The 16,739-nt window shown below is 47.5% G+C and overlaps 1 protein-coding gene across 9 annotated transcripts in view; it reads left to right on the top strand.

Annotated features, from left to right (window-relative positions):
* Window positions 1–16,739, top strand: part of igsf9bb (immunoglobulin superfamily, member 9Bb) — an 827,780-nt gene that overhangs the window by 639,907 nt on the left and 171,134 nt on the right. For all 9 annotated transcript variants that reach the window (XR_005458187.1, XR_005458188.1, XR_005458191.1 and 6 more), the window contains exon 6: window positions 12,065–12,206. Coding sequence is in view for 3 of the 9 variants with exons in the window: in XM_038779227.1 (XP_038635155.1) it covers window positions 12,065–12,206 (142 nt within the window). In the remaining 6 variants the exon portion in view is untranslated. The remainder of the gene's footprint in view (window positions 1–12,064; window positions 12,207–16,739) is intronic.

The raw sequence follows: 16,739 nt of genomic DNA, 5'->3' as shown, positions 1-16,739 counted from the left end.
GCACACAGCCATTCCGAAATAAACGCAACTTTTACAACGCCACGCGGTCGAGAACAGACTCTGAGCTTTACTTCCCTCCAACAGTTCTTATATGTCTTTGAATTTGAGATGAAGTCACAAGTACACTATCCATGAGCAGGAAATATAAAATATTGACAAAGTGCTCTTCAGGGTCAAGCATGACTTGTAATGGCAATCGTGATAAAGCATCAGCATTTGCATGCTGCTCTGACTTCCGATACTAGATATCATAAGTGTGTAGCGACAATACCAATGACCACCTTTGCAATCTACTAGCTGCCAAAGTAGGTATTCCTTTAGATAACCCAAAGATTGTAGTCAAGTGTCGGAAATCTGTCAAAAGAGAAAAGTGACGGCCATAAAACTAATGGTAGAAACTTCTTACCATCCTCAAAGCTTCTTTTTCTAGCTGAGCGTAATTCATGTCTGCAATAGTAAGAGTGCATGAAGCAAATCCTATTGGTCGTTCCCCTCCTGGAGGCATAATGTGTGAGACAACTGCACAATCTCCATAGGGTGAGGCTTCGCAAGCAAGTTGCAACTTCATCTTGGGATTATAATGAACCAACAGCTCTGACTTCTTTAACGTTTATTTCACTTAACTGCATGCACTTTCACATTCTTCTGACGAGTTCCATGCCTGTTTGACACATAGCAACGTCTGTAAAGACTTCAATCGTGTTGCTAAATTTGGCACAAATTTACCATAATAAGAATATAAGAACATAAGAACTAGGAGCAGGAGTAGGCCATCTGACCCTTCGAGCCTGCTCCACCATTCAATGAGATCATGGCTGATCTTTTGTGGACTCAGCTCCACTTTCCGGCCCGAACACCATAACCCTTAATCCCTTTATTCTTCAAAATACTATCTATCTTTATCTTAAAACATTCAATGAAGGAGCCTCAACTGCTTCACTGGGCAAGGAATTCCATAGATTCACAACCCTTTGGGTGAAGAAGTTCCTCCTAAACTCAGTCCTAAATCTACTTCCCCTTATTTTGAGGCCATGCCCCTTATTTCTGCTTTCTCCCGCCAGTGGAAACAACCTGCCCGCATCTATCCTATCTATTCCCTTCATAATTTTATATGTTTCTATAAGATCCGCCCTCATCCTTCTAAATTCCAAAGAGTACAGTCCCAGTCTACTCAACCTCTCCAAAGGTAATAGTTGATCAATCCTAAAAACTATCTTAAATGTGTCATATTTTGAGGACATGGGCCAGGATTCTCCCCTACCCGGCGGGGCGGGGGCTCCCGGCGTGTAGGAGTGGCGTGAACCACTCTGGCGTCTGGCCGCCCCAAATGTGCGGAGGTCTCCGCACCTTTAGGGGCCAAGGCCTCACATTGAGGGGCTAGGCCCGCGCCGGAGTGGTTCCTGCTCCGCCGGTTGGCGTGAACGGCCTTTGGCGCCACGCCTGCCGGGGCCGAAAGGACTACGCTGGCCACCGTAAGTCCGCACATGCGCCGGAGTGTCAGCGGCTGCTGACGTCATGCAGGCGCAGGGGAGGGGGTCTCTTCCACCTCCACCATGGTGAAGACAATGGCGAAGGCGGAAGAAAAAGAGTGCATCCACGGCACAGGCCCGCCCACCAATCGGTGGGCCCTGATCGCGGGCTAGGCCACCGTGGGGGCACACCCCGGGGTCAGATCGCCCCGCGCCCCCCCCCCCAGGACACCGGCGCTCGCCCGCGCTGCCAATCCCGCCGGTCAGGTAGGTGGTTTAATCCACGCCGGCGGGAGAGGCCTGTCAGCAACGGGACTTCGGCCCATCGCGGGCCAGGGAATCGCCACCGGGGGACCTGCCAACCAGCGCGGCGCAATTCCCGCCCCCGCCGAATCTCGGGGGGGCGGAGAATTCGGGACACGGCGGGGGCGGGATTGACGCCGGCCCCAGGCGATTCTCCGACCCAGCGGAGGGTCAGAGAATCCCGCCCATGGTTCTTCTAAGATTGCTGACATTTTCTTCAGCTTTTTCTGTTAACCGTCTTTGTCGATAATATGACTTAAATATTTATGGATGACTTGAAAAGTCACACTTTTACTTTTTAACTCTCAGGTTGTCACTTTGTAACCACTTTAGAGCAGCTCTCAAATTTTCCAAATGTTCTTGTCTTGGGTCACTGTCTGTGTGGAATCTGCACATTCTCATGGTTTCCGCCAGGTGCTCTGGTTTCCTCCCACAGTCCAAAGATGTGCAGGTTAGGTGGATTGGCCATGATTAATTGCCCTTAGTGTCCAAAAAGCTTAGGTGGGGTTACTGGGTTACGGGGATAGGGTGGAGGCATGGACTTAAGTGGTGCTCTTTCCAAGAGCTGGTGAAGACTCGATGGGCCGAATGGCCTCCTTCTGCACTGTGAATTCTATGATTCTATGATTCGTTCTCACTCAAACTGGTAATGAGTATGTATTTTAAATAACATTGCACTGCATTCAATCTAGTTAGAATTTGATTCATGGATCTTTGAAAAAGAGTAGACGCAGATGTTATTTGAAAAGGAAGTCTTCTGTAACGAAACAGACCTTTGTACATTGCCATGATGTGTGGTGGCTGTGAGTCGGCCGCATTCATCTGCAGATATGCGTGTGAAAGACCAATTTTGCTGAATTTCTGCCCTCCAGCAAACTATTCTTCAATCAGCAGCAGTGAATAATAATCTATGCACAAATCTGGGATAATAGTAGTTCTAAAATCTCGACAAATTCTCACTGAGCCATCATGTCTCAATACAGGAACCATTGGTGTTGTCCAATCACTTGTGACAGTTTCCATGACTCCTGTTTTTACTCATTTATGTAGTTCTTCTTCAATTTCAGGCCTGATGGCGTATGGTAGTGTTCTAGATTTGAGACATTGGGACGTGCTGGGCTGGATTCTCCACTGGCTGGATTCTCTGTTGCGCCGGTAGTGCACCCACGCCCGGGGATTTCCCGACGGCGTAGGGCTGCCCACAATGGCAAACCTATTGGCCGGCTGGCGGGACGGAGAATCCCACCCGCTGTCTGGTATAATTATAGATGTACCTCAACTCCAATCATAGAGCCTAGTGAATCTCCGAACACCTTCTTGTAGTTCTTCAGTAGTTGTTGCAAGTTGCTCTTTGAACCTACTAATTGACTGACTGTTTCCCAGTTGAACCTAATCTTAATCAACCACGCTCTGCCAAATAGAGCAGGGAATTGTCCACAGATAACATGAAGAGGCAAGTTTGTCGTCCATCCATTTGCTTCTACTTTCAACAGAAAGCATCCTTTAATGGTACGACCTCTTCAGTGTGCGTCCTTAAGATCACATTTGTTTTGAAGGCTGTTGTCTCAGGTATTATCGATACTGTTGCGCCCATATCCACTTCCATTTTAATTTCATGACCGTTAAACTTTGGTCATGCCCAGATACATTGTTGATTACCCTGCATTGAGAAGACACCTAGCTTTAGCTCTTGCAGTTCAGTTTAGTTGCGCTCTTTTGAGTGATCTTGAGCTTCATCCACTAATTGGAAGACGTGACTGGATTGTTTAACTGTGATTTTTTTTCTTGCACCTTCTTGGTGTCGGAGAGGTTTTCTGAGCCCAACATGCCTTGACAATGTGACCCTTCGTGCCACGGTTCTTGCATGTATGCATTTTACTCCTCCCACACTGAGTGCCCAAACTATGTACAACGGTGGTGTAGTTGCACCTTTCCAGCCTTGTTCCTTGTTGTCAGGGCCGGCCCGAGGTACCGGCAACTCGGGCAGTCGCCCGGGGCGCCATGTGCTAGGGGGCGCCAGACTCGGGTCCCGCGCATGCGCAGTTGGGCCGGTGCCAACCAGCGCATGCGCGGTGGCCGCCCTCCCGCAGGGCGCCCCCCTCCAGCCGCCCCCCCCATTGTCCTCCCCTCCGTCCGCCCCCCCTCCGTACCCCCTCCGTCCGCCCCCCCCCCCCCGCCTGGGCCCCCCCCCCGCCTGGGCCCCGCCCCCCTGCGCGCCTCGCCCCCCCCCCCCCTCGGCCCCCGACCCCCCCCCCCCCCCCCCCCCAAGGGCGCTGAAGTTCAGCTTGCCCGGGGCGCCAGCAACCCTAGGGCCGGCGCTGCTTGTTGTATCCATTTTGTGGATCTTTGCTCCAGCCTCTATCAGTGGAGCCTCTTTTGTTGCTAGCTCCATAGATGTGGCAACTTCCACAGCAGCTTTTCGAGTTAAGTGACGTACAGTGAGCAGCTGCCTCTGAACAGCTTCATTGCGGACTCCACAAACCAGCCTGTCTCAAAAAGTATAAATGTTGCACCAAATTCTCAATATTTAGCTAACCTTCTTAAAGATTCTAAAAACGTTAAAATGCTTTCACCTCCTTCTTGACTATGGCAGTGGAACCTTGCTATCGGGCAGCTCGCTCAAAATAGTGGGATTCCCTCGGGACTCCCTCGCAATCCTCGCCATGCTTAACTTTACATGGTGAAGGATTGGGAATCGCTTCCCAGTGGGAGTGCAATTCGTCTCTGGCGGGAGAACATAGGTCTGGTTTCTTCGATTTTGCGGCTATGTAATGAAATGAAATGAAATGAAAATCGCTTATTGTCACGAGTAGGCTTCAAATGAAGTTACTGTGAATGTTATGTCCGGAGGAAGCGTCTGGTCTTACGACCAAAATGTCAGTGCCACCCCCGCACCGATGCTCCGCCGGGTGGGGGGGATAGCAGCTGCGCCACGTAAAGCCTTATCTGCAGATATGGGCGGAGACTGACCGGGTCCGTGGCTACGCATGCGCAAGCCGGTGACCTGGGGTGGCAGCGCCCTACAACATGGTGGCAGCCATGTGCAGACTTGGCCTGCCAGATACTGCCCCCCCTGTAACCCCCCTCGCCACCCCCAGCCAATCCCCCACCAGTTCCTCCCCAGTACCTGCCGAAGCGCCCCCTGGCCAGCCCCCTTTCCCGACAGTCTGCAGCCTCCACATGAGGTCCCCGAAAAATGAGAGCACACGCGACCGACGCCGTCGGCCCAACAGCGTGCGGCTTGCTCAGCGATTATGCCAGTTTAGAGGGGGCGGAACATCCGAAAAACGACGCCGTCCCCAATTTCGTCGTAAAAACGGATTCTCCTGCCAATCGCCGAACGCAATTTCGGTGTCAGCAATCGGAGAATCGGTACCCACAGTCTCCCAAACGGAGAATTTCGCCCCAAGGCAGAGACATTAGAAATGCAACCTAATAGATATTGAAACAATGGCTGCCACACACACACCCACAAATCTAATAAACAATGGGTGAAGTATTTCAAGGCAAGGCTGCCTAGCCACTGGTGGCACAAGTAGTATCAAGGAAGTCTTCAGCATGGAACCATGCTGAAGGCTGCTCTCCACCCTCTCTCTCTTTTGGAATAAGCGTGTTTCCAAGAAGCCAACTATACCAGAAACCTACCAGCAGACCAAAACCTCGTAACAATTGCAACATCTTCGACATCTAACCCCATCCTAGAAACCAGCTAACCCAAATCGGCCGCAACATTTAAAATCTACGCGTTCCAGGACAATCAAAGGGCATTTAATTATATAACTCTCCTTATATCCGATATGTCTGCATGTGTACATTCATATTACTCACAGCTTAAACCTGCTATAAATACATTCAGATATGGAAAAGGCATGTCTTGGTGAAAAATAAATTTAAACCTTTGCTGTGATGAACCAAAGGGAGCAGTTCACTCCTCACCTGGTCATAACATGGCTAATTAAGGGATAAAAGTCAGCCAGAAAACTGAGAGATCTCCCCTGATCTGCCATGGGATCTTTCACATTTTTCCGAGAAAGAAAGTGGCATGTTAATTAAAACTTTAGCAGAAATACAGTGCCTCCAGCTGTGCAGCACTCCTTCAGTGCTGCAGCAGAAGTATAAGTCCAGTTTACCTATTTGTCATCTTGATCCCATGACCTTTCAATTCAGAGGTGAATGTGCCCCACTGAGCCCCGGCAGTAAGGATGAAAGCAAGCCCGCATAAGAGAAGAGGGCGGAAATGCAGAGTTCATAGGTCACCGGATAGTGCCATATATAACAGCATGACTGGCCTGGTGACCCGTTAACCCTGATAACAAATGATCCTCGTTGCTTATGTACGAGAAGGCGGCGCGCAATCCTCACGGGTTTAAGTGGAGGCTTTCACAAAGTGGTCTACATTTTCCTGCTGAAAGGTTGCCGATTCATATTGTTGTCTAATGGAACTGTCAGTTCTTATCTGTGGGCAGTATGTCAATAAAAAGAACATGTTGTCACATGTTTATGTCAGAAGATCACATTATCCTCATTGAATATGTCTCCTGGATGCACTTGTTGTGAAAGCTCTTGCCGGAGAGTACAATTATGATAAGTCAAGAGTCTGTTTGTTACTTAATGAGCGAAGGATTTATCTTTAACAGGGTGAGTAGGAGGAATGAATCAGCTGCTGTTTGTGCTAGTGGGATCTGGAGTGCAATTGATTTGAGAGGGTTTGTGAAAACACACACAAAACCTCCAAACCTTGTGCAAGAACAGACGTCAGACAATTGACTGGATTTTCTGGCCCCGTCCAATCCAGGATGGTCCAGTCCCGCCAAAAGTCAACAAATATCGGACGATGGGTCCTGCCAAGATGGGACTGGAAAACCCTGGCCAATAAGTGAAACAAAATGCCAGGGAAAAGACGTCGGGCAGTTGATACTCTTTAAAAAGAAACTGAATCAATACCATTACGACCCCCTACACGGACAGAGCTGAATGGCATCCGCTTACCTTCCGGCAGATATTTTAAGTTTATTGACCACTCAAGAATACAAAAGAATCAGCAACATGCTAAAAACAGTCACGAAAATCAGTAATATGCGAAAAGCATTTACAAGACACCAAGAAAGTACAATATCACCAGCTCTCAATACAGCACACACCATCCACCCAGACCACTTACCCCCCTCCCTATTCCTGGCCCCAACGGTATCCCCACATCCACGGAAAGGCTTCCAAACAAGCAGCACAGACTACCGTAAAAGGACACACTGATGCAGGGCACGGTGTGTGAGAGAGCGAAACAACGTACCCTTGCTCCCAAGAGGAGGCACAGTTCAACCCAGAACAGTTCCTGTGATAAAAAAACCACCAGCTGCAAAGCCAGCATAAGGCCACCTCTGCACCCCCACCCTCCCCAATGGTTGTCCCACATTGGTAGAAAGGCGCCCAAATGATCAGCGCAGACCACCGGAAAAGGACACGGCAGAAGAGAGAAGGAGAGAACTCCCTTTACAAAAAAAAAGACAAAGTACAGAGCAACTACAAGAAATTTAACAAACAATTAAGTGCAAGGCAAAGCCGCCAGCAGTCAAGTCAGTGCACTCTTCCCTCCTCCACCCTCCCCCAGCTCCAGTAACAGCCCCACATCAGTGAAGAGTTGCCCGCAAGCAGATCAGCCCACCGGAAAAGGATAGGCAGCACGTGGTTGAAGGAGAGAGAAAGAACATCCCTCCTCACCATTAGCACCTGGAAGGACCCCTGAACCCCCAGTGCACAGAAGCAGGAGGGCCGCAACCGGTGAGCACTCAGCCGCTAGACCCAAAATAACAATACACAACAAAAATATAATAATAACCAAACAATTCCCCAACAATTAAACAAAACCAATATCAGTACAAGCAGTACACATAGCCAATTGGGCCACTGTCCTACTGATCTCACAGTTCTGGCATCCGATCTCCAGGCATCATCCAGTCCAAAACTGCAAAAGTGAGTCCATTATCCTCCACTTCCAACATGGCAGCAGGCCAACTAAAATCCGCCCCATGCTCCACTCCCAGCCGGTAAGCAGAAAGGCAGCCAGTACAAGTACTAGTCCCAGGCGTAGCATGCAGGCAGGCAACTCCATCCTCTCTTTACCCTGCAAGCAACATCTCCTCCATCCAACTGGCTGGAGCATCGTTCACCATTACCGTAGTCCAGAAAAGGCAGCCAACATACAGAATAACACACCAGGTCTGGAAGCAGCGTTACAGCCAGAAGCAGCAGAAGCTCAGAGAAAGATTCCCCTCCAACACCTTGGGGTCGGAGCTCTCTCCGAATTGGAGGAGCTCCCCACAGATTATAAACCCCGACCTGGAAGCAGTTCGGGGAAGGAGGCCCTGCGGGAAGTGGAGTGTGGAGAGTAATGTTTATTGTGACTAGTGTGGAATAAAGTACGTTGTGCCCAGTCAGCCTGGCCTCTCGTGGAGTCTTTGCCTCCACCTACAACACGGGCGACGAGGATGGGATGGAGCTGCCGTAAGAGGCAAGTGCTGCGACCTCCGATCATTTTTCAACCACCTCGGGAGGCTGCTCTCCGACCAGCAGGCATGGCATACATAGATAAACTCGAGGCTTTTGACTCCGACTCGGATGATTGGGCCCAATATGTCAAAAGACTTCAACATTTTTTCCGCACGACTGCCATTACCAGTGACGAGCAACAGACCGTCACCTGGCTGACCGCTGTTGGCGGACTGACTTATGCACTAATCAGGAACTTGACTTACCCGGACAAGCCAGACAGGTTGGTATTTCCATGCTCGCCCTATGCCGTAAGCACTTCACACCAAGGTAGACCAGGAATTGGACCGTTTGGAGCAGCTGGGGATTATTCGCCCTGTCCACTGTGCTGATTGGACGATGCCTGTGTTCCCCGTGTTGTAGCCGGATGGATCGGTGGGGCTCTGTGGGGACTATAAAATGGCCGTGAATAGGCCTTGACCGTTACCCAGTCCCTCTGAGCCCGGCTCAGCGAGGGAAATCTTCACTAAGCTGGACATGAGCCACGCGTCCTTGCAGCTGGTGCTGGAGCCAAGTTCCTGGAAATATGTGACAAACAATACCCATCAGGGATTGTACGAGTACATGTGGTTGCCGTTCGGAGTCTCCTCAGCTTGTGCAATTTTCCAGAGGGTTATGGAGAACATCTTGCGAGGGGTGCCAAGGGTGGCCGTTTACCTGGACAATGTTCTCATCACAGAGACTAGTGTGGAATAGAGTGAGTAGTAACCAGTCAGCCTCGCCTCTTGCGGAATCTTTGCCTCCATCTAGAACAAGCACCATCTTGAAAGCGGTTTGAATGTTACAGTGCATAGGTTCTCAATCTGAGGTCCACAGGGATGAATTATAACAACCGAAAAGAGATGGATTGGGGCGGTGACCGTGGGTTAGATCTTGGAAATCTGAACCCTGACGCTCACCCACCCATTACTAGGTTTTGGGGTGGGCAGCCAGGCATCTCCCAGGAGGCAATTTAAATATATTAATGAGGCTGTCAATCTCTGCTTTAACCTGCTTTGCAGATGTTATGATGGGTGTCTGGATTTCCCGGTCTTGGGCAACCAGGTAATCTCATGGGATCACCAGTGAACAGTAATATATGACTGCTGAATCATAAAGGGCGGGTTTTGTTTTGCCAAAGTCTTTGTTAGGTTGTGGCGATTGGGTTGTGGAGAGCCCATATTCAGCAAAAAGCATGTAGCAAAGATAATGGGGATGATCTTAACCCTCTTCACCAAACAACGGGTGGGTATGAGTCACATGGGAAGTTGAGATTTAAAGTATTTTGAACCTTCACCCTATAAGTCTGCCTCCTTCCAGCTTTAATGAAGGAGGCTAAACCAATCCTCTCACAGGAGGTGGGTCTGCCATTTACATATTTTGAATGACGATGCAAGTCTAAGATTTTGGCCGGGATTCTCTTTTGACCTCCGCTCCGATCGGGAATCATGATGGTGCGGAGATTGATATGCCTCCCAAAAAACGGGTTTGGCACCCATTGCTATGCTCCGATTCCCCAGCTGCCAGCGGTAGCACACTATCCGCCCTGCACCAGCAGAAACATTTAAATCAATGTTAAGCTTGCAGATGCATGCAATTAATGTTTGAAGCCCAAGTATCCTCCATCTCTCCGACCCCACATAGGGAAATCAACAAAGTGAGATTTAGGGCAAGGTTGCCCAAGCACAGCCCTGTCGTGATCAAGAGGGTCAGAGCAGTGATTAAGTGCCACTCTGCCACTGCCAGGCTGCAGAAGGGGGTCAACTAAGTGTCCTAAGGGTTGAATCCCCCCCCATCCAGTCTACCCATCAGACCCCCCCATCAGATCTATCATCAGTCAATCCTATCAGAGACCCCCATCAGACCCCTGCCTGAAAGTTGAAGAGCAGTCCAGACAATACAGTGAACAAATTATTGCATTTTCACTTACCTTTTCCAAACATCTGCTACCTCAGACAGAAGTCTTTAAAGCTGTTGCAGGTTCCCTGAAAGCCTAGAACACGTGAAAGGGTTTCAGAATGTCTGATAGTCTTTGAAATGCAAAACTGCTATTCAATTTCACAAAGAAAAACCTTTCGCGAGCGCGTGATTGACAATTTTATGGGTCAGGCACAACTGCTTAGTGGATTGTTTATTGATCTCTCCCTCAACACTAGAATGCATCTCAAGTACTCTGTTTTGATGCTAACCACAATGTGTTCATAAACACCCACGCTCTGATTGTCATCTCTCACCACATCAAAAGGAGCTAAGTGCTTTTTGTTATGAAAAAGAGGAAGTGACACCACTTTAACATAGCAGCTGAAGGGAGACAAAGCCAGTTGTGTGGCACAGATAAGTGTCTTTCCAGCACTGCATCAGGATCAGGAGAAGCAGGAGTGCTTTCCCCTTGGCACTGAAAATTACCTTGTTAACCACCTCAGTGATCAGACCCATTCTATCGCATCTGGATCTCACCTTTCTACCCATCCTTCCTAGCCTTCAATCACCTCCACTGGCCAACCTCTCATGACTTCTACAAGCCCCCTTGATCATCTCCATGGCACCTGACTTTGTTCTCCCCCAACAATCTTTTTGGGCGCATCACCCCCTTCCACTCACCAACCCACAATATTTCCCTCCTCTCACCCAGAAGGAAAAAACAGCAAAAAGGGGGAATAAGAATACTGGTCTGAAGTGGTCTTGTGCACTTTATAATGGAACACCAGTAAAATGGCAGGGGGAAAAGATGATTGGCTCTAACTTTTTTCCTTCTGGGCATGCAGCAGGCTGACTCACTGGGCAGACAGCCCAGCTCTCAGTGTGATAGGAAGCAAATACCAAAGGTGGTATAAATACCAAGGGTGGTATAAGTGCAGCCATTAAATTCAGCGGAACAGAGGGGAAACCCGGGCCGAATTATCCAGGCATTGGCATTCTCTATTCCCGTTAGCAGCGTACCCCTTCCCGCAGGTTTCCCAGCGGGGTGGCTTCAATGGGAAATGCCATCGACATCCGGCAGGGGTAGAGAATTCCGTCGCCAGTGAATTGTGTTCCACCGAGAAATATGTGGCTGGTTGGATGGGAGAATCCAGTTTCTGTTCTTCCACATTTCCTGACCACTAAACTGCCTGTTCCCTTCGCCACACCCTCCTTCCTGCCCCATAAATATCAAGGCCATTATGTCACTTGGCATGAGGTGAAACTGGAGTCGAGCCCCTCCGCAAATTGGCAATTCTGAATCTCTCTCCAAAATGGTTACACTTTGTCTTTAAGAGTATGTTTGCTCCACATGCAGCTTAAATGGAGTCAGACGAGTCATTTTTTTTATCAGTGCAGCTGTGATAACAAGGAAGATCAAGCCATTTGAGGGACAAGTTTAACTGCCGAACTACCTAATGGATTTTGCCACGAATGGCTACCCTGCTGTGATTTGTAGATTTCTCCAGTGCAAAATGTGAGGTTTGAAAGCAATGAATCCCCACGTCCCAGTTCTGAGATCAATCCATGATCATGGAAAGGGCAAGTTAAGGGCAGTTTGTTTTCTTTCTGTGTAGATTGAACTTCCTCTCACAGAAGCTATATGTCACCCGGTCGGTACAAAGGTATCCCAATGGTTCGCACTTACAGAATGTAGAGATACCATTTAAAATCCTGACAATTATGTCTTCATTGTTTGCTATGATTGTCTGTCCCAGTTGTTGGCTGTTCCATTTTTTTAAGTCCTAGCTTCTGCGCAATTATGTCTGTGATAATTAACCAACACTGATCTTTTTGTTGTCTCCTAGGACCGCCATTTATCATCTCTCCACCAGAAAATATCACAGTAAACATATCGCAAGATGCCCTCTTCACCTGTCAGGCAGAAGCGTATCCTGGCAACTTGACGTACACCTGGCTCTGGGAGGAAGAGAACGTCTTCTTCAAGAAGTAAAGTCTTGTTTTTTCTTATGCACTGATTCGCATTTCTGTTCCCATCAGGTGACTTTCTCGTACAGCTCTTAATCTATTGGCAAAAATAATGTAAATGCTCTTTCTGCTTCAATTTTTTTTTTTTGGAATGCTATTTTTCTTCATTTATTAGCCATGTATATTTCATTTCCTTCAAATGATTTCCTCTCCTCCTCTCCAGACGGTATTAACCCATTTGCTGGGAGTCCAAGTTACTCGGCACTGGCCGCCTACAGTGCATCAGCATATTGGGCTTTCATCAAGAGTAGGAGTCCTCAGGCTTTTCATCATATGAGGCACCACAAGCCAGCCTGACCCTTCCCTCATACAATTTGCACTTACATCCACTTTGCAGCAGGGGTCATTAGCAAGCAGTCAGGTTTGGGAACACATGATTGATTTTCCAGCATTGAGACTTTACCTCGTAAGCTGTTCATTAATACCAGAACAATTTTAATGTATATCCAATGTACAATACATGGTTTGGTTGAGAGTGCAACTAGTAATATGAGTCATAAATCCACTGCTGATTTGTTATCAAATTATGTCAAACTGCACAGACGGCGACATATTTGTGAGAGTGGATATAAGCTTTTTAACTTCCATCACACAAAGTTAAAGCTGGGTTTCTCTTCATGAGCTTCCTGAACATGAGTTAAAAGGTTCCTCTACTTGCAATAAAATCATAAACCTGAACCCCATGAGTGGGTTTATATTTTTATCACACAGGGTGAGCAGATGGACAAGGAGCTCAAAACTGAGCTCGACCTGTGCACATACACATGGACTAAACGAAGCGTTGCGACTGGATGAACTTTCTATTTCTGCAGCTAAGGAACAAATCAATCCATCAGGCTTTCAGCAGGGATTTCTGCTTCTGCACTCGTCCAATTCACTCCTTGAGTGAGCCATCACTGCCTGTCAAGTGCAGAAGTGAAAATCCCAGCTTTTCAGGCCGCTGGCTGGTTCTGACCAACAGATCAAAAATTATTCAGTGACAACGTTGTTCAGCTCTCAAGCTTCAACAAGTAGATGCACACCATCGTCATCTATGCTAGCTACAAGATTTGAATAGATTTGTGTACAAACATCTGACTTCCTGATCATAAACCGCTGGGAACTTATACATAAATTTAGCTGTAATTATTTCTGCAATTGTTATCGCTTGAGTTAATCTTCATGTTCCATGGACAAGGAGTGTCCATCTCACTCGATACTGGAGACCCAGAAATGGGACAAACAAGCACCCAGAAGGAAGCCATAGGTTATCAGATATCAGACAGTGATTTCATAAGAATACGAAAGCGTGGAGTGGAGGTGAAAGGCCATTTACCCTTGTTAAGTATATACCCTTCAGTGAACCATGCAAAATCTGTATTTTTAGAACCTTGGAACTTGCCTATATTTCTTGAGGAGTCAATTAAATGCAAGTAAACCTGCAAACTTCCACCAGATAATTCCCGATGATGCGATACAGCCACTAGAGGTGGCTTCTTGATGTTTTACTTCGCCACCCACGGTCTGGCTGAAATGTATCAATCACATTCAATTTACAAATTACATTTACAAATCTATGCAAAAAGCGGACATGCCTCCTCCCAATTCTATTCACCAATTTTAAGTGGGTATCCCTGCCTTCAGACGAGCTACACCATTGTTCTCCATCTGACCGGGACCATCAAAAAAATACAATCAAATTGTTGCAAGAGTCATGATATCATAGTTCCAATCTGAACCCTGTGTTGGTCTGCTACCCCTGTTGATTTGAAGTGAATGTGTCAATTCAGTAAAGTTAGACTTGGAGGAGGCTGGCTGGGAGTTAAGGTATATAAAAACAATAAACAATGATGACCCGGCTATCCATTCTTCAGCGTGAGAGACCTTCGATAATATACCGCTGCCAAAAAAATTGTATATTCTAGAGTCTGTTTCTGAATCTATTACCAGTAGCCAATTGCAGAAGCATGGACACTCTGCCATCTCGTGGTCTCATTCAGGGGTGCACCTACGATAGGATCTTTTTGTATAGCTGCCAACACTGACAAGACCATTTTAAATGAGATTTTGTAATTACAGTGGAAGGCACTTTAAAAACAGCATTAATGCATCAGAGATATCAGCAAATAATCCCTCAAGGTTCCTTCGAATCAAAGGACTTACGTACATTTTTTTTTTAGTTTCTGAACGTAAGATAATTAGGCAACAAGATGGGTTTGACTTTGAGTCTTTTGTACAGTCTTTTAGGGTCGTGGGTGCCTGGAACTCGCTGCCGGAGGAGGTGGTGGAAGCAGGGACGATAGTGATGTTTAAGGGGCATCTTGACAAATACATGAATAGGACGGGAATCGAGGGATATGTATCCCGGAAGTGTCGAAGATTTTAGTTTAGACAGGCAGCATGGTCGGCACAGGCTTGGAGGGCCGAAGGGCCTGTTCCTGTGCTGGACTTTTCTTTGTTCTTTGTACAGCAGTGGTTGTTCTGAGGTGTTAAGGAAAGGTGAGAGGTAAAGCACAAACCAATGTGTTTAAACTGGAATATAAACGCTGGTGTATTTGTACCAATGGATTTGTATCCTTAAAACGTTCTTTATCATCGCTTTTTCCTGCCTGGTTGCCAATTGTCTCCATGCCAACTTCGGGAGAGCTGAATACAGAGTATTCGGCTGAAAGGCTGCTTGAGTCTGGGGCTGTGTGGTTCATTGCTCAAACCCAGGGGAAGAGGAGGTATGTCTGTGAACAGGACAAGCTGACGATCGAGACAAAATTACAATATTGGATGGACGTTTTTATTTAAAAAGCAGAAATGCAAAGGAGGTGACATTTGACCAGAAAGGGGTAAAAAGAGTAAGGTCATTTCTTATGCGCCTGACTTTAAGTTGCCTCTCTATTCTTGGAGGAGGTGCTCATGTCGGAGACAGAAACAACTGTGGGAAAATCTATCAAAACCATATATTGCCTGTGGGCATATGGAACAGGCCTTCTGAAACAGTGAGATGCCACTATATCTCTGTACCAGTGACAGCCTTGCACAGTGTTTTGTGTTGAGTTTGAGGAGGTTAAAACCTCCACTTCCACTTTTCCTTCTGCAGGTTCGTAAAATTTTGCTGATAGTTGGAAATTCAGAAGATCGATTTTCAGTCTGGTGCCGAGATCCCAGCAGCTGCATAATTTCCAGGTCCTGACCCCATGTCACCCCGTGCGACACAATCTTCAAATGTAGATGCTCTAATTGGCCTAGCGGTGTGGTCAGCACCCAATTACTGGCGCCAAGGAGAAAGGAGCTGCCTGCTGAAAATGAGCATCAAAGGCAGATGGTTGCCATGACAGGGATTGTCACTACTTTGCAGGAGGGAGGAGGAATCTTATCGGAGGGCTAGCAGTCTTAGTGTGCACATAAATGCCCAAAGAGCCAAATGTCTAAAGATGTGTAGGTTAGCTGGAAAGGCCATGCTAAATTTCCCCTTAGTGACCAGGGATGTGCAGGTTAGGTGGGGTCACGGGGAAAGGGCGGGGGAGTGACTCTCAGTAGGGTGCTCTTTCAGAGGGTCGCTGCAGACTCGATGACCAAATGAGTTGCTACTGCACTGTAGAAATTCTATGGAGCCTGAGATCAAGCAAAAACCTGGCAGCAAAAAGATTTCCTCATTAAAAAAAATGATTTAATTGTTCACTGCTTTACATGTGACAGTTGTACAGTAATGTGCGGCATGGCTGTGATTTTCCGAGACCATTCGCCTTGGGCCGTAATGGGCACTAAATCTCATGAGAGGCTAAAAACAGGATTTGCGTCAATGAGAACTCCAAACGCGTTCTTCCCGGGACCACCCCACTAATGTAATCAGGTTCACACCCAGCAATGACGTGAACCTGATTAAATTACATTTTAATTTATTTAACTATTCAAACTCGGCTTAACGCTGAATCTTCCAGGAACGTTAGATGTTCCCACCTGCTGTCTGCAGAAACAGAGTAGGTTAAAGTCCAACAGGTTTGTTTAGAATCACTAGCTTTCGGAGCTCTGCTCCTTCCTCAGATACCTACCTCTTCCGCTTGATGCCATTGATGCCAGCATTCACTGATGGGAGGTGTCCTCATGTCCAAAGGTGTGGGGAGGGGGGGGTCTTGAACTTCCTTTCAAAATCGGGGCTGATCTCTGTGGAGCCAGGCTTGACAGCATCTTTAGACCCCACCCCTCACAATGACGGTGCAAAACATGCACCCCTTCTAAAAAATGGCAAAGTGTGCCGTTTGTCAACGGAAGACCTACCTGTTTCTCGCCGGTTTTCAGTCAGAAACTGATACTTTGCATTCTTTGGGGAAAAATCCACCCCATATTTAGCATTTTGTGAAATGAAAATCACTTTCCACATCCCAGCCCCTGGATTAACTCTGGTTTCCCGACTCCTCCCACCCCACCTCAAAATTCCAAGGCATCAGGGCACTGACAGGGAGCGCAATTTTCAAAGCCTGATGACCCGCACTTTCGACCTCACAATGGTTTGTAATTCTCAAT

Source organism: Scyliorhinus canicula, chromosome 19, assembly GCF_902713615.1.
Source record: "Scyliorhinus canicula chromosome 19, sScyCan1.1, whole genome shotgun sequence".
Taxonomy (NCBI): Eukaryota; Metazoa; Chordata; class Chondrichthyes; order Carcharhiniformes; family Scyliorhinidae; genus Scyliorhinus; species Scyliorhinus canicula.
Note: the sequence above shows the minus strand (reverse complement) of the source record. Positions and strands in the feature narration are given on the sequence as shown.